At 38.1% G+C, this 23,420-nt stretch overlaps 1 protein-coding gene across 33 annotated transcripts; it reads right to left on the reverse strand.

Annotated features, from left to right (window-relative positions):
- Positions 1–17,022: 17,022 nt before the first annotated feature.
- LOC132067960 (uncharacterized) lies at positions 17,023–23,043 on the reverse strand. 33 transcript variants are annotated; one of them, XR_009417295.1, is made up of 6 exons: positions 20,597–23,043; positions 19,910–19,944; positions 19,459–19,524; positions 18,898–18,930; positions 17,334–17,395; positions 17,023–17,245 (listed from the first exon to the last, which is right to left on the reverse strand). XR_009417295.1 is itself a non-coding variant. In XM_059461396.1 (5 exons), exons 1-4 carry the CDS (start codon positions 22,779–22,781, stop codon positions 17,381–17,383), a joined length of 324 nt encoding a protein of 107 aa, XP_059317379.1. In that variant the 5' UTR covers positions 22,782–23,042; the 3' UTR covers positions 17,023–17,245; positions 17,334–17,380. The 33 variants fall into 33 exon arrangements, 1 of the variants encoding a protein (XP_059317379.1); XR_009417296.1 differs by lacking the exon at positions 19,459–19,524; XR_009417298.1 differs by lacking the exon at positions 19,459–19,524 and having other exon boundaries at positions 22,576–23,042.
- Positions 23,044–23,420: the final 377 nt, after the last annotated feature.

The following is a 23,420-nucleotide window of genomic DNA, read 5'->3' on the forward strand; positions in this document are numbered from 1 at the left end:
ATATAGCATGCCGACCACGAAAGGTTCGGTGTTTCACATATTTGGCCTACCAAGGCTCGGTGTCACCTTTAAGCCTACCAAGGCTCGGGGTTATCGCTGTTGCGGTGGTGCGCGCACATCGTCATATAGATAGATACATATTCACTATATTCTACCCGCCACATAAGCTCGTGGTTTCATAATAGCCATACATAGGCACATATACATATAAGCATCTTTAGCCTTTTTACTATCGTCATTCATTACATTCTATCCTTGTGGGATTACTGCGTCGTATAAGGAACTTAATACAATCATATCATATCGAGAATCATAAGCTTAGTAGCTTTTAGAGATAAGATCATTGGATAACATCGTAGGCTCATAGAAGGATAGTGTCACACCCTGATTTTACTAGGGTGTGATGGGCACCCGACCCCACGTTCGGAGCCGAGCGAACCCATCGACTCTTATTACATACATATATAAACTTCCGGACTATTAATCAAACAAAAATGACAAATACAACAAATGTTAAAATATCCTTTGTAGTGTACGGATACGACGAATATGTAATCATATGAAAATTGTGGCATAACACGAATGACATGACGACCGGTGGAGCCGCCTACGAGGCGACATCCAGAACCCACACTCGTCCGCAAAGTCTCTGTCGGATAATCGGAACACATAATATGCATAAACCGACTCGGCGACCTCCGAGCAAATGGGTGACAACGCCGGCGGAGCGTCTCCTCACAAAGTACTCGTACGGGTGTGCACGCGCGGCATGAAACGCGACCCCAGAAGAAACGAGGGGGTCGATGTACGGAATATGTGCGGTATGTAAAGCATAAAGACCAGCAAACAAATCGTAACTGAACAGAATCATAACTGAACGGAATCATAACTGGACGGAATCATAACTGAACAGAGGATACAGAACATAAATGCAATAGCCAGAGTATCAGAAATGCTTACTCATAAATCAGAAGCAAATGCATAACGTAAAAACATGCCATAGCCAGTGCCCGTCATGGGACTGGAAAACAGTTGGTCGCCCCCCGACGTCGGCGCCACAACAAATCATATCAAATCGTAAATGCGCGCATATCAGAGCATATCAAATGGCCATATCATAACATGTCATATCAGAGTGTGTACATGGCACATCATACTCCACAACCCATGTACATATATACCTGCCCCCTCACACCGAGGCACGGCGAACAATGCAATGGAATACGCGTGATAACATATCCTGGCCCGAGCTCGAAGGAAACATTGAGGCATCCACGAGTGGAGTAGTGAGAAACTAAATGCAATATACCATGTACAAACTGCATATACAGAGATCGGATTTTAGTAATCAAACGACATATCAAGAAAAAAGGGTCCGAACGGAGCATAGCACGACACCTTTTAATAACCGCGGAGGATTCTTCTAAATAGAACTTTAGGGATCATTTGTGCATATCAAATGGAAAACATATACAGAGTCTCGATAGCGTAACTCAGATGGCAACCATATAATAAACGTTTGACAATAGTCGGAACCTAAGTCTTTCGGACATCAGAATGGTTCGCGTCAAGGTAGCCTTTCTGAAGTTGTTTCAAATCTCAAAGTGGGTCATAAGACTCAATAAAGCGATTATAACAGTTATTCTTAAAAACTTAGAAGGCGCTTAAAAGGTTTTCCTTAGTTCCGTTCAAAGATAGTTTAAGTAGGACATTCGGAGAAATTCGGACAAAGTGGGCCCACCTCAACCAAATGAGGTGGCGTATGTATTTTACGTAGGTTAGACTTCATAATGTCACTTACAAGGATGTTAAGATAATCGAACTGTATTTGTACAAGTTCTAGAGGCTTAACCAATATTCCTGACTACTCGCGCAAAATTCAATTCAATTCTACTGAATGAAAAAGGGGCGTTTTTGAACGTGGATTCCAAGGGTAGAGTTGTCCCCAAGGTCCAAATTCAAGCCTAGTACATCTAAGACATGCCAAGAAAAAGAATAGAGAGCTTTACATACCTTACGGATGACTTGCGCTCGCTTAAACTCAAATCTCTCGTTTCATCGAAATCCGCAAATGGTCACCTTTACAGCTTACTATTCATGAGGCTTGAAAGTTCCAACTTTGGTTTAGTATTTGCCTACCGAAATTTCGGCGGCATCTCCCCTATAAATATGACATCCCCGAGATTTAAACTCGGCCAATTTCAATCAACAACAACCCGAGAATGGAACTCGGCCAAAATAACAATAACCATATCAACAACAATATAAACAACCAATCCAAAACACATTCCAACACAAGTAGTCTTCCTTACTACATAGTATGTTAACTTTCATTCTAATTGCGCACATTCGAACCAACATGAACGTTTACATATTCATCCACTAATTTGAGGTCATTTAAACATAAATTAAGAGATTTCAATCTATATGTCCAATATTCAACATTTTCATCAATTTCCCTATTCCAACCAGACTCTCATATATGGAACAAAACCATTCCAACACATTTTCTACTTACTAATTCATCTCCAACAACAACAATTTACACCTTAACAACTTCATGATCTTAATACCATAAAATCACATTAATGTGACATAACTCTCCACATTCCATTTTCATGCAAACTTAACCCATATAATCTTTATTTACATTATAATGATCACACTAACACAACTAACATGCTAAACAAAATAAATCCATCACACTTTCCCTATCACACACCACACGGCCATAGGCCAATTTCCAACTTCATTCCATTTCCATTCAACTTTCATTTCCAATACAATTTCCACAACAACCACAACTAAATTACAACATAAAATCCAACTCATCTTACCTATACAATAACATATACACACGGCCCCATACATGCATATATAATTATCATGCAAGCTTCCATAATTTCATGATTTCTATGCATTTCCACATACTACAATATAAATGAAGGCCTTACAACACCTAAAAGAGAATTGAATCTTACCTTTTCTTCTAACTTCTTCATTCCACCAAATTGTCCGAACGACGAAACGGACGACTTATCTTCCGAAATAATTACACCACGTTGTAGAGGACCCTTGAATTAGTAGGAATACAACAAGAAAATAATTTTTGGGGACAAAATTTGAAGGGACCAAATTTAAGGACCATGGCCGAATGGCCATGGTTATTACTCTCCTTCTTTCTTTCTTTCTTCTTTCTCCAATTTCTTGAAGTTTCTTGAATATCCCTTTGGCCCCCTCCTTTTCTTTTTATTGCCATTTTTAATTTTCATGGGCTTGGCCCATTTTCTTTTTTTTTCATGCCATGGCCGGTTGGGCCTCTCACTGGGCTAGGCTTGTTGTTTTTTTTTTCAATTCTTCCAAGCCCAATTTCTTGGTCCATATTTTTGGTGATTCATGAAACCATTTTCTGACATTCCAATTTTGCCCTTAGTCTTTTCCGATATTTCCACATCTAAATTTTTCATAACCCACATATATATATCAAACAAGATCAATTCATTACATTGTCCTTAACTTGTCTCAAAAATCCCAAGGTGTCCAAAGATGTAAGATACGGGTTATAACAGATAGATATTTGGCCAAAGAACCATGCCTTATGAAAGAAGGGTTAGTCTTACATACCTTTCCGTGCAACTATTCTATCACTTGCACGTGCTTCTTTAATGCTCACATTTCTACCTTCATTAAAGTGCATACTAGCATTAGAGAATTGATAGCTTAGCTTTCATGATTAAAGCTAGGAAAAATTGGGCAACATCTCCTTTATTTATACGACTTCCTCCATATCATATATCAACTCTCCAAACATCAATAATAATATTCACAATATCATTACAATAGCCTTTATTCAACTACATTACCCTTACTTCTCAATTCACTTCAATTCATCCATATTCATGGTCATATCACACAATTTCGTTCATTCATATACAAGGTCTATTCCATGGTCTCAATATCATTTATAACATGATTATAATCATAATGTATCAAGAATCATGACTCATTCCAAACATTTACTCAAAAGTGACACTATTCCCACATTTATGACCCATTTCCTATTTCCTCATATAATCCAAGTGTTTCAACTTCCAAATACTTTAAACAACAAGGAAATGTCATAAAACTTACCTTAGATGGTGTACGAATGAACCTTAGGTGCAAACATCCCACTTGAGCAAAACCCTAGTTTTACCTTCAATTGGATTCTTGCCTTGGATGAACTTTAATGGGTTTCTTATAATTGATTCACTTGGTTTGATGAAGTTGAACACTAATTTCTCTTGAAATCTTGTGGGAGAAGTGTAGAGAAATGTTCTAGAGAGAAGTGGATTGAAGTGGAAATGAAATGAAATAAGACTTGGTCCCTTATTAATAATCACTGAATCTATCCCGACCAGAACATACGGACCAACATACGGTCCGTATATTTTTCACTGGCCGTATGTCTGGACCGTATGTTTGGTCCAATGAGGTGTGCCATTATGGGCTGAACCTATGGCTGGATATACAGTCCGTGAATTTTATACGGCCAGTATGTTTGGCCGTATAATGCTCAGTGATTCCGAACTTGCTCTCGTCGACTCGTTTGATCTCCAATCCTTATGGAACCTTCTTGACACTTGTTTACCACCTCATTATCAATCTAAGGGACATTATAAATCTTCTCCAAATCCTCGTTAAATCATCGTTAACTCATTACTCGTAAATCTTGCCCGACACATGACATATACCTTGCTTTCCTTAACAACTTTCAGCTCCTACTTCCAATATCTTTGGAAATCTTAATTAGGACTGTTAAGGGATATTTCTTACTTATTGAAATACCATACTCTTCGTGCTCTTCGTTAATCTATTCTCTGTGCATCAACGAAAAATTTTTCGAGGTGTAACAACTTTGAACCTCGGGTGGCAAATAATGACCAATAAAAGCTTTTACGAACTCTTGCCAAACTGGGGGAGGTGCATCCTCTCCTCTTGAAGAAATCCAGTTGTTATACAAAAGAAGCGCCACATCCCGGAGCCTATAAGATGTCAACTCCACCGATTCAAAGATCGGAGGCATGGATGATTCTCAACGTCCTCAGCATCTCATTAATAAAACCTTACGGGTCCTCATTCGGCTTTGACCCGAAAACATCTGGGAGATTTAAACTCATCAAATCACGGGCTCTAGCACTAGTCGCCCTGTCACTTGGACCCGTACTCTGCCGCTGTGCCTGAGCGGTAACTAACTGTGTCAATAGCTGAATAGCTTCGGTCATTTGTTGACCTAAAGCAGCCGGTAGGGGAACTGGAGGCATGGGAGCCGGAGCTGAAGCCCCCTCTTGCTCTTCTAGAATAGGCGGAGTGTGAGAGGTATTAGATGGAGCCTAATTATGAGATTCACCCTCTTCTATACTCGTTGGTGGCTCCCTTTCCACTTGCCGTGCTGTAGTAGCCGTGCCCTCTGGGCGGCTATGGCTTTTCTCTTTACCGGCATCGTTGAAATCATAACGCACAATTAGGGAGGAGAAAATCTTATAACATGGCTCTATGGCACGATATAATAAGGAGAAGAATGGTCATTTTTTCCTAAATTCCCAAAGAACCTCTTGTTTATAAGTGTGGCGCGCTTCATACCCATAAACGAGACTCTGCTGGACATGGCTCGTAGACACACCCTAGGACGGAACTGCTCCGATACCACTTTTGTCATGACCCGACTAGGGGCCATGACGGGTACCCGGAGCTGACTACCGAGCATCACTCATTGTGTTAATCATTATACTCATCTTAAATGCATTTATTGTTCTCAACACAACTAGCCATAAGGAAACCATTATCACCTCCAAAACATATCTACATTCATGTGCATATGCCCCTCGAGCTATCAAAATAATATACAAATATGCAATGTGATTATCATGGGACACCATAACCCACACGTACGTATCTATGAGCCTCTACTAGAGTACTAGACATAAAGACGGGACAGGACCCCGTCGTGCCAAAATATATACACAAAAAAAAATATCAAAATGGCATCTCCGAAATAATGGAGTGCTCCTGTAAATCTGCTGATAAACTCCTATGAATCTGTGCCGCCTCCCTGTCTACCTGTGGGCATGAGCACAGCGTCCCAAAAAAAAGGGCGTCAGTACGAATATTGTACTGACTATGTAAGGCATGAACAACAATAGCATATCAAAGAAATAAGGGAATATCAAGCAAAGAAACAACCTGTACTGAAGATCACTTAAAACGGAACAATGCATGGTTACTTACATCATAAACATCATTATATCAAGTATGCATATATAAGCTGCCCGACCATATAGGTACGGTGTAATCATCATTAGCCGGCGTCCAGGCCTCTCGCGTCTGAGTTAACCATCTCATGCCGCCCACTAGTCGTGTCTGCCCATGCCCTCTAGACAAGGTGTATATGCCGCCCGCCTTAGCGGTGTCTGCCCGGCCATATAGGAACAGTGTAATCTTATCATCATATACTTGTCATAAATCATGCATAAGAACTCAAAGACAACTATAACTCTATCGGGGTGACATAAGGTCGAGAGCCCCCGATTTCCATTGTCACACCCCGATCTTACTAGGGTGTGATGGGCACCCGACCCCATATTCGGAGCCGAGCGAACCCGCTGACTCTTATTGCACGTATGAACTACACCGTTTTTTTTTTTTACTAGCATTAACATAAATAGCACAATTATGAACATAGGCTAATAAGCTTTGCGATCATACTATACAGCGACGGGGACAATCAAAAGTACAAGATAGCTACTGTACATATCTGTCTACGAGCCTCTAAACATAGTACGCATATACATAGGAAGGGCCGAGTACTGCCGTGCCCGAATATACACACAAAGGTAGTACCAAGGAACTGGGGCTCCGAAACAACTGGAGCGCTGCAAAAATGCTGCTGGGGGAAAACTCCTAGGATCAACTCCGCTGCTCTCGCCGACTCGCGCGGCATGAAACGCGGCGTCCACAAGAAGGGACGTCGGTTTACGAATAGTGTACCGAGTATGTAAGACATGGAAAATAACATAAACAAGAGCATAGATTATAAGTAACAATATCGTGGGGCCATGGATATATACCGAGATAAGAAAGTAACTGTGTATAGGACACACCCTTTCGGCCGGATACCATGCATGCTTGTTTTTCCTTTTTAGAAAAAGAACATTTCTTTTCATAGACATAGAAAATAGAGTTTATGTCATATCATGCATACCATAGCATATCATAGTATATCATAGTATCATAGCGTAGCATAGTATATCATAGTATCATGGCATAGCATAGTATATCATAGTATCATGGCATAGCATAGTATATCATAGTATCATGGCACCGAACAGTGTCGGCTCGCCCACATAGCACCGAAATACATCGGCTCGCCCATATATCCCGCGTCCGGGCATCCCGCGTCCGGATGATAAGCAGTCGGCCGTGTGGCAATGAAACATAGTTTCCTTCCCAATTCCCAAGTATCCCTACCCCCCACCCCATGTGCATATACATTTTTCATAAATATACGTCATATAAGCATGCGGGGGAGCCCAAGAAAATCATGCGTCCATCGGAGTGACGTAGGGTCGGGAACCTCCGATTATATTATGGGACAACTATGGGCGCTTGTCTCGCCTTGAAGGAATAATTAATATAAGGCGAGACTATTAGTGGAGCGTAATATCATGAGAAAATATAAGACGGAATCATAAGGCATCGCTTCATATACTTGGAATCTTTAAAGAAAACATTATTCATGAGTAGAGTGGAGAATTCAAGAAATAGCTTAACGTTCTCATCTCGTCACTGGAATCATAGACTTGGAACCTTTAATCATAGAATCATCATTTTCATCATAGAACCGTAGTCGTCGTTTTAGTCATTAAGGCTTTCAATATTGTAAGACTTGGTTTTTGGAGAAAAATGAATATTTTGGAAAACATTTGTAAACTTCTAGGAAGGAAAATCATGCCTTTTGGAATCGAGGGATTTGTTAAAACAACTATTATTTAGTGGTCGGAGTGATGTCCAAAGGTTTCCTTAAATTATAGTACGGAAATAAACCAAGTGGAGCCATATGAGGAAATTAGGGAATAGTGGGCCCACCTCGAGTCAAATGAGGCGGCGTACACAATTTACGTATAATACGTTTCATGACATGACTTATGAGAGTTTTAGGGTAAACGGATCCTATTCATGCAAGTTCTAGGTGTTTAGACAATTCTTTCAACTATTCATAAGCATTTAATTCAATTCCATTGGAATGAATAGTAGTCAAATTCAAGCTCGGATTTCTAGAATTAGAGTGGTCCCCGAGACACGTATTCAAGCCTATTACATCTAGGACATGCCAAGGAAGGAAAGTGAAGTCTTACATACCTCTTTTCGCTCCTTATGCTATTCCAAATTCAAGCTCCAACTTCGCCGTAATCTACAATTTGGTCATATTTACCAAATGTTAGTTCAAGTGTCTAGAAGTAAAATCTCAAGGTGACACTTGTCTACCGAAATTTCGGTAGACCTTCCCCTGTAAATACATCGTTCCCCAAGAATCATCTTAGCCAATTCTCATCAACAACAATCCGGGAATTCAACCCGACCAAACTATCAATCATAATATCACAACCATATTAACAATTTCCAATTTCAATCCAAGATACATTCTAACAACTTAATCAATATACTACTTCCATCAAGTCCTTCCAACTCCAATGAAAACAATAACAACCTAATAATTCATATACCAACAATATCATACTAGTCTCATTATCTTCCATGCATGCAAGAACATTATATTCCATTTACATGAACTTTACATAACAAGCCTCCAACTACCACAACTTCACTAAACTCATTAAGCTTCTATTTGCAACATGAAATCCATAATATAACAACCAAGATTATTAAATAAAACATGCTCTCCATTCTTTCACAACTCAACACATATACACGGCTACACCTAACATACATCACACGGCCACATCATGTACATACACAACTACAACCTCTCCAAGATCATTCAATTTCCATTATCCACTTAGCATTCACAATAACAACAACCATATATTAGATAAAATAGTTAGCACATGATTTCTACACACCCCCCATAGGTACACGGCCACACTTAGTTTTTCCCCTTCCATGAATTTCATCCACTTTTACATGCTACAACACATAAAGTCATTCATAATATACAAGAAAAGGTGCAAATCTTACCTCTTTACTTTGAATCTTCACTTGGCTACACTTCCAAACTTGTCAAGGTTTGTATTTCCCTTGCTCCAAAGAACTCTCCTCTATGCTAAGAACCCTTCAAGGAATTGTTTGGCTAGGAGAAGCAAGTTGAAACTCTTCCCTTTTCTTTTCCTTTTTTTTTCGGTTTTTCTCAAAGTGGCCGAATGGCCATGTCTCTTCTCTCCTTCTTTCTTTTGTTCTTTGCTCCTTGAAAATTCTAGAGAAATCATGAATATTAAGAAGACTTCTTACATATATATCCACAAGTCTTCCACCAATTTCCATTATTTATAAATAGGTCCCTCCAAATAAAAATATGGCCACATGATCCCTCTCTTCCCTTCTCTAGAAAATTCATCCATTTTCTTGGATTTTCTTAAAATAAATAAAGAAGACTAAATGTCTTCCTTTGTAAGATTTGGTCCACATTTCCCTATAGTTATTAATTAGCCCCCACAAATTAATAAAAGTGTGGGCATATGCCACACATGCCACACGGCCAACTTGGAATTTTCCAAGAATTTTCTTGAACACTTGTGAAATTACCATCTTACCCTTAGGCTCTCTTAATAATTCCGCTTCTAAATTCTTCGTAAGCAACTCATATGCCAAACGCGACAACAATAAGGCCTTGCTTGTTGTCTTCCCGCGATTGTCTAGAATTATCCGATTGCACAAAAATGCGGGATATAACATCCTCCCCCCCTTTAGAACATTCGTCCTCGAATGTTGAACCGGCCTCATAGTGTATTATAATACTTTGGGGAGGTCTCCTCCATAGACGACTCATATGTCGCTTAACATATCCATTTTGGAAGCCCAGGCTACTTGTAGGCCATGAGCCAGTTAACTTCGCTCTGAACGCTGGCCCTGAATCAATAGGTCCTCCTTATTGAAACTTGAATTGTCCTAGTCCATTTTAGGTCTAACATGTCCGTCTCCTCTTCGTGCTAGTCTAATCCGTCCCAACCTACACGACTTCTATAGAGCTTCTAACCACTTCCAGAATGTCCTCACGACGGGTCCCACTCCTATCTTCACTATGCACCACCATTCACACGTACAATTAGCGCTTATCCGGGGTTTCTAAATTCGCACTAGTGGCGGAGACATCCCAACTCGTTTGATTTGGCTCGGGTTTCAACCCAATACGCTCAGTAATATAAGGCGCAATATATATACATGACATTGTAAAACCTAAATCAATCGATGTGTACACATTGTGGAAATACTAATAATATACCTGGTACGGCATCAGGGGATGGCTCAGGATCCTGTCGGCCAGCTAACGCATAGATATGATGCTGGGGTCCACTGGAACTAGGTATACCTTCTCGGTCTCTATCACGATCTGCTGATATCCGGGGCCTTTGCACTGGAGGGCGCACCAATGGTGGCGGGTTGACTACTACTCTCGTGGGCTGAACCCTACTTCTGCCACGTCGAGATGGGCAGTCGCGCATAAAATGACCCAACCTGGCGCAGGCATAGCAAACATCTGTACCCGCGCGACACGGCCCCGCATGTAATTTACGGCACTGAAGGCATCGTGATACGGGTGGTCTCCTCTGGCTAGACTCACCGCTATACCGGGAACCCAAAACTCCATAGCCCTGACCTGACCCGGCGGGCTGAACTTGATCTCTATCATACCTCCTCGGCGGCAATCGCGCATCACATGGCCAATCCGACCGCGTACAAAACACGCACCCGTATCTAAGTAACACCGTCCCGCAGTGTGGCTGTCACACCGCGCACACCGCGGTTGGGGGTAGCCCCGTATTGCCGAAGTCGGCTCTATGCGGGACCCCGAAACTCTGGCACTCCGATCTGGTCCTGAGTACTCAGAATGCTCCTGTACCTGTCTCCCTCCGTACTCCCTCCTAGCCCTTTTTCTGCGACCCCCATCACCAGATTCCACGCCCTGTTGTTGAGCCTGCGTGGCTACTATTTGAGTTAACAGAAGGATAGCCTGTCTCATCTCCCGAATTGGAGCCTCAGGTGGGGGAACTGGAGGTGCTGGAGCTGGAGTGGGAGTTCCTTCTTGCTCCCCCAATGCAGGCGGAGTGCGAACAGCACGAGAGGAGGCCTCGCCATGGGATTCCCCCTCTTCAATATTTATCGGCGGCTCCCGTCTAATCCGCCTTTCTGCTGCTACCTTACCCTTCTCGGCGGCTGTTGCCTTCATCTTCTCAGGCGTCGCTGAAAATGTAACACTGGATTAGGACAAAGAGAAACCTCTCATTATAGCTCTATCGCACGATCTAGAATACAAGGAAGGTCATATTTCCTAAATGCCCTGCAGCCTCCTGTTTATAAGTGTGGCGCGCTACACACCCATAAACAGGACTCTACTGGACACGGCTCGTAGACAAACCCCTAGGACCGCCTGCTCGCTCGATACCACTTTGTCATACCCCGATCTTACTAGGGTGTGATGGGCACCCGACCCCATATTCGGAGCCGAGCGAACCCGCTGACTCTTATAGCATGTATGAACTACACCGTTTTTTTTTTTTTTTTTTTTGACTAGCATTAACATAAATAGCACAATTATGAACATAGGCTAATAAGATTTGCGATCATACTATACAGCGACGGGGACAATCAGAAGTACAAGATAGCTACTGTACATATCTGTCTACGAGCCTCTAAACATAGTACACATATACATAGGAAGGGCCGAGTACTGCCGTGCCCGAATATATACACAAAAGTAGTACCAAGGAACTGGGGCTCCGAAACAACTGGAGCGCTGCAAAAATGCTGCTGGGGGAAACTCCTAGGGATCAACTCCGGCTATCTGCTGACCTGCGCGGCATGAAACGCAGCGTCCACAAGAAGGGACGTCAGTACGAATAGTGTACCGAGTATGTAAGACATGGAAAATAACATAAACAAGAGCATAGATTATAAGTAACAATATCGTGGGGCCATGGATATATACTGAGATAAGAAAGTAACCTGTGTATAGGGACACCCCTTTCAGACCGGATACCATGCATGCTTGTTTTTCCTTTTTAGAAAAAGAACATTTCTTTTCATAGGCATAGAAAATAGAGTTTATGTCATATCATGCATACCATAGCATATCATAGTATATCATAGTATCATAGCGTAGCATAGTATATCATAGTATCATGGCATAGCATAGTATATCATAGTATCATGGCATAGCATAGTATATCATAGTATCATGGCACCGAACAGTGTCGGCTCGCCCACATAGCACCGAAATACATCGGCTCGCCCATATATCCCGCGTCCGGGCATCCCGCGTCCGGGATGATAAGCAGTGACCGGTGTGGCAATGAAACATAGTTTCCTTCCCAATTCCCAAGTATCCCTACCCCCCACCCCATGTGCATATACATTTTTCATAAATATACGTCATATAAGCATGCAGGAGAGCCCAAGAAAATCATGCGTCCATCGGAGTGACGTAGGGTCGGGAACCTCCGATTATATTATGGGACAACTATGGGCGCTTGTCTCGCCTTGAAGGAATAATTAATATAAGGCGAGACTATTAGTGGAGCGTAATATCATGAGAAAATATAAGACATAATCATAAGGCATCGCTTCATATACTTGGAATCTTTAAAGAAAACATTATTCATGAGTAGAGTGAGAATTCAAGAAATAGCTTAACGTTCTCATCTCGTCACTGGAATCATAGACTTGGAACCTTTAATCATAGAATCATCATTTTCATCATAGAACCGTAGTCGTCGTTTTAGTCATTAAGGCTTTCAATATTGTAAGACTTGGTTTTTGGAGAAAAATGAATATTTTGGAAAACATTTGTAAACTTCTAGGAAGGAAAATCATGCCTTGGAATCGAGGGATTTGTTAAAACAACTATTATTTAGTGGTCGGAGTGATGTCCAAAGGTTTCCTTAAATTATAGTACGGAAATAAACCAAGTGGAGCCATATGAGGAAATTAGGGAATAGTGGGCCCACCTCGAGTCAAATGAGGCGGCGTACACAATTTACGTATAATACGTTTCATGACATGACTTATGAGAGTTTTAGGGTAAACGGATCCTATTCATGCAAGTTCTAGGTGTTTAGACAATTCTTTCAACTATTCATAAGCATTTAATTCAATTCCACTGAATGAATAGTAGTCAAATTCAAGCTCGGATTTCTAGAATTAGAGTGGTCCCCGAGACACGTATTCAAGCCTATTACATCTAGGACATGCCAAGGAAGGAAAGTGAAGTCTTACATACCTCTTTTCGCTCCTTATGCTATTCCAAATTCAAGCTCCAACTTCGCCAGAATCTACAATTTGGTCATATTTACCAAATGTTAGTTCAAGTGTCTAGAAGTAAAATCTCAAGGTGACACTTGTCTACCGAAATTTCGGCAGCACTTCCCCTGTAAATACATCGTTCCCCAAGAATCATCTTAGCCAATTCTCATCAACAACAATCCGGGAATTCAACCCGACCAAACTATCAATCATAATATCACAACCATATTAACAATTTCCAATTTCAATCCAAGATACATTCTAACAACTTAATCAATATACTACTTCCATCAAGTCCTTCCAACTCCAATGAAAACAATAACAACCTAATAATTCATATACCAACAATATCATACTAGTCTCATTATCTTCCATGCATGCAAGAACATTATATTCCATTTACATGAACTTTACATAACAAGCCTCCAACTACCACAACTTCACTAAACTCATTAAGCTTCTATTTGCAACATGAAATCCATAATATAACAACCAAGATTATTAAATAAAACATGCTCTCCATTCTTTCACAACTCAACACATATACACGGCTACACCTAACATACATCACACGGCCACATCATGTACATACACAACTACAACCTCTCCAAGATCATTCAATTTCCATTATCCACTTAGCATTCACAATAACAACAACCATATATTAGATAAAATAGTTAGCACATGATTTCTACACACCCCCCATAGGTACACGGCCACACTTAGTTTTTCCCCTTCCATGAATTTCATCCACTTTTACATGCTACAACACATAAAGTCATTCATAATATACAAGAAAAGGTGCAAATCTTACCTCTTTACTTTGAATCTTCACTTGGCTACACTTCCAAACTTGTCAAGGTTTGTATTTCCCTTGCTCCAAAGAACTCTCCTCTATGCTAAGAACCCTTCAAGGAATTGTTTGGCTAGGAGAAGCAAGTTGAAACTCTTCCCTTTTCTTTTCCTTTTTTTTTTCGGTTTTTCTCAAAGTGGCCGAATGGCCATGTCTCTTCTCTCCTTCTTTCTTTTGTTCTTTGCTCCTTGAAAATTCTAGAGAAATCATGAATATTAAGAAGACTTCTTACATATATATCCACAAGTCTTCCACCAATTTCCATTATTTATAAATAGGTCCCTCCAAATAAAAGTATGGCCACATGATCCCTCTCTTCCCTTCTCTAGAAAATTCATCCATTTTCTTGGATTTTCTTAAAATAAATAAAGAAGACTAAATGTCTTCCTTTGTAAGATTTGGTCCACATTTCCCTATAGTTATTAATTAGCCCCCACAAATTAATAAAAGTGTGGGCATATGCCACACATGCCACACGGCCAACTTGGAATTTTCCAAGAATTTTCTTGAACACTTGTGAAATTACCATCTTACCCTTAGGCTCTCTTAATAATTCCGCTTCTAAATTCTTCGTAAGCAACTCATATGCCAAACGCGACAACAATAAGGCCTTGCTTGTTGTCTTCCCGCGATTGTCTAGAATTATCCGATTGCACAAAAATGCGGGATATAACATCCATTATGGCATAATCATGAGTATCCTGCCTCACCTTGAAGGAACAAGAATTGTAAGGTGAGTGTAACAATAATGGAACACATTAAAGGATCATATAAGGATCATTAGCTTCATAGAAATATCATATCATGAGCTTTGGAATCTTTAGACATAGACTCATCATCATCATTATCATATTCATAATATATCTCTTATCTTTATCTCATGAGAAGCTCTTTATAAACATAGACTCATAGTTTCCGGAATGTAAGAAAGTCATGGAATGATAAAGGGAATTATGTCATAGGAATCATGCCTTAGAAAAGAAGGGACTAGCCTCACATACCTTTTTGCCTTTCTAACTTGCCGACTAAAAGCTTCCTTTCAAGTTCGTAATTCTACATTCAAAGTAATTCGTGCTAAGATTAGATAATCGGAAACGTACTTAAGCTTAAGCTAAAGCTAACGAAAATCGGGCAGTATATCTTTTGTTTCTATAACTATCCCCATATAATATAATAACTTCCAAGCGTCAGCAACACACCCACAATATCATAATCAACAACTTTTATTAAGTTGTCCATCATTCAATTCTCGCAATTTCCTCTCAAAGAAAATCTATAACCATGGTGGTCACCCAACATCATATTCATTCACATATCATGCTTCTCTAAAATTCTTAATATTATTTATAACAAGATTATACTCATAATATCTCAAAGTTATGGTTCATGTCAACTATTATTCAAGAACACCATTACTTCACATATGAGCTCCATATTCTACTTTCTTCCATAATCCAAGTCTTTCAACCCCTCAATATTCCAAATAACATGAAATGATCATAAAACTTACCTTTGATTGTGTAGGAACGGGTTTTGGATGGAGTTGCCTCACTTGAAGAAAACCCTAACTTCCATTCAAAGAGATTTCTTGACTCCAAGCAACCCTAGAGAGCTTCTTTACACTTGATTTCCTTGAATTGATGAAGTTGATCTTTGATTTCCCTTGAATTCTTGTAAATGAAATGTGTGGAATGTTCTAGAGACTTGGAGAGAAGTGAAGAAGTGGAAAGAATGAAAAATTAGAAGTGGAATCACCTTTTTATACTTGGAAAATGCTCAGCCCGTCGGGTATTATACTGACACTTATACGGTCCGTATAACATTATACGGTCCGTATAAGTGACCGTATTTCACCATCATGGAAAACATCCTTCATGTTGGGTTATGCGGACCGTATAAGTGGTCGTCTAACTCCACTTTTCTGAAATTATTTCCGTCGTTTCGTTTGATCTCCAATTCTTATGGAACCTTCTTAGCACTTGTTTATCACTTCATTAACAACTTAAGGAGCATTATAACTTTTTTTTCAAGACACCGATCAACATTAGCTCGGTACATGCAACCCCTTTCAAAACACGACTTATACTTAACATTCTTCAACGGACTTTCTTTTCTTGCTTCAAACGTCTTTGGAATCTTAATAAGAACCGTTCAGTACTACTTCTTACTTGTTGAAACAACGAATACTTCTCACCCGACATTAGTCTATCTACCATACGACGACATGACACTACAAGAAAAATGGCTATTAGCGAGGGGAAATGTGGTCCCTAAAAGTCTGTTTCTGGTACCTAAAACTTATTAGCGACCAGAAAAACCTGGTCGCCGCCCGTCCTTATAGGCTTCGCCGCTAAAGGTAAACAACGACGAGATTTGTCAACTGGTCGCTAAAGACTACTAGGGACGTGAAAAATTCTGGTCCCTAAAGGTCTTTTAGCGACCGTATTTCTGGCCACCCTACCAAGATCCATATCATTGTAAGAGATTATATCTGGTCCCCGTTATTCATTAGGGACCAACTTTACAGTCCTCAAAGTATGCTGTTGACAACACAATTTGATCGCTGAAATTAATTTATGGGACTATAAATTGTGGTCCTATATTTTTCCTGTACCAAAATTCTAGAATAGCATAAATTTATAGCATAGAAAATCAAATTCACATAACAAGGTTTAGAAATAAACCCCATTAGCAAAATTATATAACAATAATATAAGTCATTGTACTGTTCACACAATCCTTCAAGAAATCTAACATCTGTTACAAAAGAGTTATAATTATTCACCTAACAACACTAAAAGAAAATGACAAGAATCTTGTTAACTTGTATCAAAGTCTTATTTTCCTGCAACTTCACTTATTAACCAAACACTTCAATACCTGCAAAAGATATAAGATATATTATTTCAGTGGAAAATTGTTTAAATAATATTTGTAAATTTGCATCTAAAGTTATTTAAGCACTCACCTAACACATTCTATTGAGTGTAACTAATGCCCTTCAAAGTCAAAACATCAATATAAAAGGAGCTGCAAGAATATAAACAACAAAAAGTTAGATGTCAAATAAACGACTTGAATTTATCTTCTGGCAAAACAAAATTGTCTTTATCAATTATCAAACTAAATAGAGAATAAATTGAAAACCAGATTTAACTTTTTTCAACAAACCACACTGATATGTTAAACTTGACCTCAAAGAAGTTTAACCAACAACAACATACCCAAGGTAATCCCACAAGTGGAGTCCGGGGAGAATAGAGTGTATGCGGACCTTACCCCTACCTTTGGAGGTAGAGAGGCTGTTTCCAATAGACCCTCGGATTCAAAAAGCTTAACCGTAAAATAATAATCCTTTCAAATTGTACAAATATATGGTAACATGATTTAACCATCGAAGTCATCACTTCTATTTCATGAATGTATGCTCAGTTTGATACTGCTCGGCTTTTCAGGGTAATTATAATTCAAAAACCAAACAACATAACAAGATAAGGCCCTTTCACATTTCAATTCAGATGCACAAATGCGTTCATTTACCTATATTGACAAATTCACAAAAGCACGACATTTTCATACTTATCCATTTACAGTCATCCAACAGTGAATACAAAAGATACTTTAAGGTCTAACCTGAGAGCTCGGACATGAAGTTTATGTGCAGTTTGATAAATGTCTTCTGGGATCAACTACATACCATAAGGCATAAGCATGTGATAAAAATAACACTTTGAGGAAAATTCTGTAACCGAGAATTATCTCAGTTTACCTCATCATTAAAAAGGATAACATTAGCCTTAGGATTGAGGAACTTTAGAAGCTACAGTAACACCCATCTGGTGCACAACCCCATGAGTCCATACTCTATGCATATATCCTAATATTGGAACAAGCTATAACATTGGACATTCACCTCAAATGAACAACTTGAACATCCCCACCCCTGAAGCCTTTTAAGCCAAGCAAATTTGATATAGAAATACAGAACTCAACTTTTCAAACAACAAAACACTTAACTGATGTCACCATTCATCATGGTAGAAATAAGATGGTTAGATAACCAACTGCAACACGGAAGGACAAAACTTATTAACTAAATTTGATCACCATTCAGTAAAAACGGAGCAAAAGAGGAATAAGCATCAAAGGAACCATTTTTGTACAATAAGAACAAGCATTTTCATTATCAGTTGCTGTTCACAGGTGACTTTCAATGACAAAGTTTCCTTTGGCATAGGGGCACTAATTTTCAAGTTCCACCACAAAATTTGTGACATACAATGAGTTATGCTGCAGCTCTAGTAATTTCATCACCCGACAAACCCACCTTACAGCAAAATGAGAAAATGCACTATTTAACAAAACTATAGCTACCAGATTTTTTTCGTTTTAAATAATTAACCATTATTGCCAAACTACCTTATCACATAGGAGCTAAATGGAATTCATATGTTAAATGGACTTCACCCATTCAAGAAAAATAAATGGCAAATAGAGAAACTAAACCGAAAATATGAACACATTGGTACTACCTTGGTATGTTCTTCACTGTATTGGTCGTTCTCCTGCAAATGTAACCAACTCAAGCATTAGACAAATAATCCCTCTGTTCTCATGACCACAATAGAACCAAAAAAATAAATCATTACCTTCAAATGTAACCAGCTCATACATTTAGACACCAGTAATAACCTTAAAACAAAATTCTTTAGCAAGACAAAATGTTCTTCAGCATTGGAAGAATTTTGTTGGCATTAAAAGAACATTCTGAACAACTTTAAATAATTTTCAATTCTGCACCAAACTTCAAGCTTTAAATGTAATATTATGTGTTCAAGCTCATGTATTATATAATTCATTTAGCTGACATAAGCCAAATAGTACGTACATTAGCTTAAGGAGAAATCTAACATCAAACCTTAAAAAGAAATATCAGATGAAAGCATATGACTACTTACCCTGTGTTTATCTTAATTCATGTCATAAGGGAAAAATTAAAAAGAAAACTAATAGTTTAGCACCATGAAAGGACATAGTATACCACCAGCTTCAATGGGGAACAACCAGCTTCAACGGAAAAAGAAAAAGGACACCGCTTAATGATTAATCCTTTGACGATGGTTCTGACTTCTGAGATATGTATAGGTATTTAGCACTACCTGTGACGAATAAGGATACCACTTAATGATTAATCATTGATTCAACATTAATCCTTTGAAGTTGTTTCTTGAAGTAAAAAATATGCATCGATCCAGTTTAGAAAAGTGAAAACTAGTTATTTTTAAAGTTTGATTTTTCAGTTTTTATGCCCACTCCTACCTCAAACTCAAAGTATCTCAAACTGCAATTTTATACAATACACACAAGTGAAATTACCTTACTCATGGACTTAGTAATTCTTGAAAAAGATTAATTTTTTCGGTTTTTAGTGTTACAGTACCTCATAATAGGTCATGGAATCCGAATGTTAAACATTTCGCAGCACTTATAGTTGTAACCCAATTAACAACGAAGTTACAAAAAAAAGCAATATAAGTGAATTACCTGGATCACAGACGATAGAGATTTCATATACACACCTGGCAAACCAAGAGAATTTGTGAAAATAAACACCCTAAATCAGAAGAAACGGGTCAAGGTGTTCATTCGTCGATAAATGAAAAGAAATAATTAGCTAAAGAAATATCAAAATCACACACTCGCATCCATAAATTAAATGAATAAAAAAATCCACATTTATCCCCAACGTAGAGAAGCAAGTAGTTCGTTGTCCTTATTGGCCTAACTTTAGCTTAGACAAACACCAGGTTCGGACTGACCTTTCTCATGTTGGAGTAAACTGATAAAACTTACAGTAAAAGTGCCAGCAGAGAATTGGAAAACAGAACTAACAGAGAATTGGAAAACAAAACTAACTTCAATCAGATACACATAGAAGCAGAATTAAAGGGTCAGGTCAAGCACTTGTAAAGCTTTCTCAAAGCTTTACAAGCTATAATTTTTGTATGCACTTAGTATAATTAGAAAGGTGATATTCAGTAACCCATAGTGGGAGAACAGCAACGGGAAGATAGATTAACCATGTTCAAATAACAAAGACACACACCAGTGAGAACATCTATGGAACCAACAGCTCAGCACCAACAAACAGTACTACACAGAATAGTCATAGTCGTCATGATAACTTAGCTGAACTAAAAAATTAAATTGGCCAAATTAAAATCAACTCACCTACACGATATTCAATCAAAAGATTCTGAGCATCTCGGGCAACACGAACGTGTGGGGGCAACATTTCTTTAATAATTTTTATCATAGTTGCTGAGAAGAGATACAATGGTCAGTATAGCCAAAGAAAGTTAATGAAACTACCACTTAAATCAAATAGCAAATTTGCTAAAATAAAACGAGCTTCGGAGTTTTTTTTTTTTATAAAAGAAAAAAAAACTATCGGCCAAATTTTCAATATCATTTTCCGCAATATGAATCATCAACTCGTCATTCTAACACAATGTCAAAGACATTATCTCAAAGGATTACATAATGCATATAAAGAATGCGAAGCAGGAGTTAAAACACTTTGCCATTATTGTTGTTTTAGATTAGGTAAAGTAAAATTTCATTAAAATTGCATCCAATAAAAGCTGAGAATTACAATTAACATGTATTTACATACCATACATATCGATATGCCCTCCAAAGCTTGACTACAAAGAAAGGCGTCATGAAAGTACATTGGTTCACTATCCATCTCAGGATCATAATAGAAAATCTATCAAATTGGACAATGTTAGGCAAAATCTATGTTACAACTAGAAAAAATGACTCTTGAACTTCGAAGTATTTCACATTGCAATTTTGTGCAGTAAACACGGGAGAAATTACCTTTTCCATCGACTTAGCAAATTTTAAAAAAGTTAAGCTGCTCCACTTACTCCTGATAAGGATATGATAACTTCATCTTATTGGGAAGAAATAAGAGGAAAAATGTTTATTGATGACTTCATAGTAACGGATTTATACAGAAAAGTTAATAACAAAGAATTAAGAATTTACAATAGTTAGGAAGAAAATAATGTTCTAAACTATAAATGCTTGAGTAATACAAGTATACAACTAAATCTTGTGGTAGCTACATGAAATAGAGGCAACCTATATAATTGTTGTTTAATTTGTCTCAAAGAAAATATATGTGAGTTGTTCTAACTGTATCCATAGTAAGAAACGATGGTGATGATCACAGATATAATATCCTTTTACGAATTGAAGCCATTAATTTCATCCTATCATCTTGTCATTACAAGCACTGGGTTGTTTGTGATTTTTTTGTTACATGCTCTGTGCTATTTAATATACCAGTCAAAAGTTCAGCAAACTATATCTAACACATAAAACAACATAAACATTAAAAGGTCTCAATGTTCAGAAAGCTACTTATTGGGTATTTCTTAATGCAAGAGGCATGATTCTTGATAACATATGAGCTTAAAAATAAGGCATTACATTTATGAAGTCAAAAGCACAAGGGTAATATGTGTGTAGCTCCAATATTTTTTCACTGACAATCTTATAGAAAGTTAAACACCACATGAGAAACTCCTAACATCATTGAAATACTATTGCAATTTATATTTCATTTAGATGTTCATCTGAAAGTGTTTAATTAACTTTTTGGGAAGAAAATGTGGCATTCTTATTTTAGCCATTTTTTTATAATCCATCCACTGCAGAAAAATATTTCAGTCCCTAGTTTGACTTGAGTCAACTGATATAGGTGGATGCTACCTACATGGATACCTTATGCGAGACATTTTGTAAGTATATAAGCCAACACCTGAATAGACTACAATCCGAAAGATAATCTCTTATACCCAACAATGTTCAGCAAAAAAAAGATTTTTAAGCAAAATTGCACAATTAGTATCATCAATTGATGGGTATAAACAAGATCTCATTCCAAAAAAAAAAAAAAAAAAAAAAAAAAAAAAAAAAAATAGACCCGACAAATTCTCAACTTTCCCAAACCATATAAGGTAAATTGTTTTAGCAAAAACTTGTCATTCTCGAATTTGTCACCACATAAGTAAGGATAATCTCAGATTTTTTGTTTTTTTGTTTTTTCAGAAGGTAATCTCAGAATTTGAAGAATAAATGGAAGAGAAAACATTAATGCTTGCTTATGTAGTGAAAGAAAGAATTCATATACATACCTACGAAACCAAGAAAGCTGCAAAAATAAATACCCTAAATCAGAAGAAATAGGTAAAGCATTCATCTGCCCAAAAAACAAAGAGAAAATAGCTAAAGAAGCACTCAAAATCGCACACGGCATCCAACTGCAGTATACACATAGTTCCTTAAATTCTCCTCCTCGACGCACCGTTAACCGTCGTCGAAGACAATGATGATTCAACATTTATTGATTCCACCTCCTCAATATCCGATGCCATTTTTTATATAATTGAAATGGAATTTCAGAATCAATATGGAATTTGTATGAATTTGACTGTGAAATTTGGATTCTAGGGTTTTTCTAGGAAGGAGAGTGAGAGGGTTGAGCCAGTATTTTTGAGGAAGAGTAAATCACCAATAGCAAGAGCAAATTACCAGGAGATGAACTATTAGGTTTTGGATTTCCTCAAAGTGATGAAGGAAATATTAGTGATGAAGGAAATATTGGAGCGTGAGTTTTTATTTTTATAATAATAATTTTAGGTGTCTTATTTTATTATTTTCTGATATTATAAGAGATAAAAAATAAGTGGTGCCTTTTTTCCCCGATAAGTATGATTATTAGGTACCGGATATCCATATCTTTAGGGACTAGATGTGGGCTCTTCGCTAAATATTGGGGAATTAGAGACCAGGAAAAGTTCTCGTCCCTATAAATATACTTTTAAGGACGGGATTTATAACTCGTCGTTAATTGTTGGTCGCAGATAAGCCTTTTCTTGTAGTGTGAGTTTTTCGAGGTGTAACAGTTCTTTCATCTGAAAACGAATTGATAAATTCTCCTTTTTTCGGAGAATTTCTTCTTGATAATCTCTTGTTATGA

Source organism: Lycium ferocissimum, chromosome 8 (genome assembly GCF_029784015.1).
Source record: "Lycium ferocissimum isolate CSIRO_LF1 chromosome 8, AGI_CSIRO_Lferr_CH_V1, whole genome shotgun sequence".
Lineage (NCBI taxonomy): Eukaryota > Viridiplantae > Streptophyta > Magnoliopsida > Solanales > Solanaceae > Lycium > Lycium ferocissimum.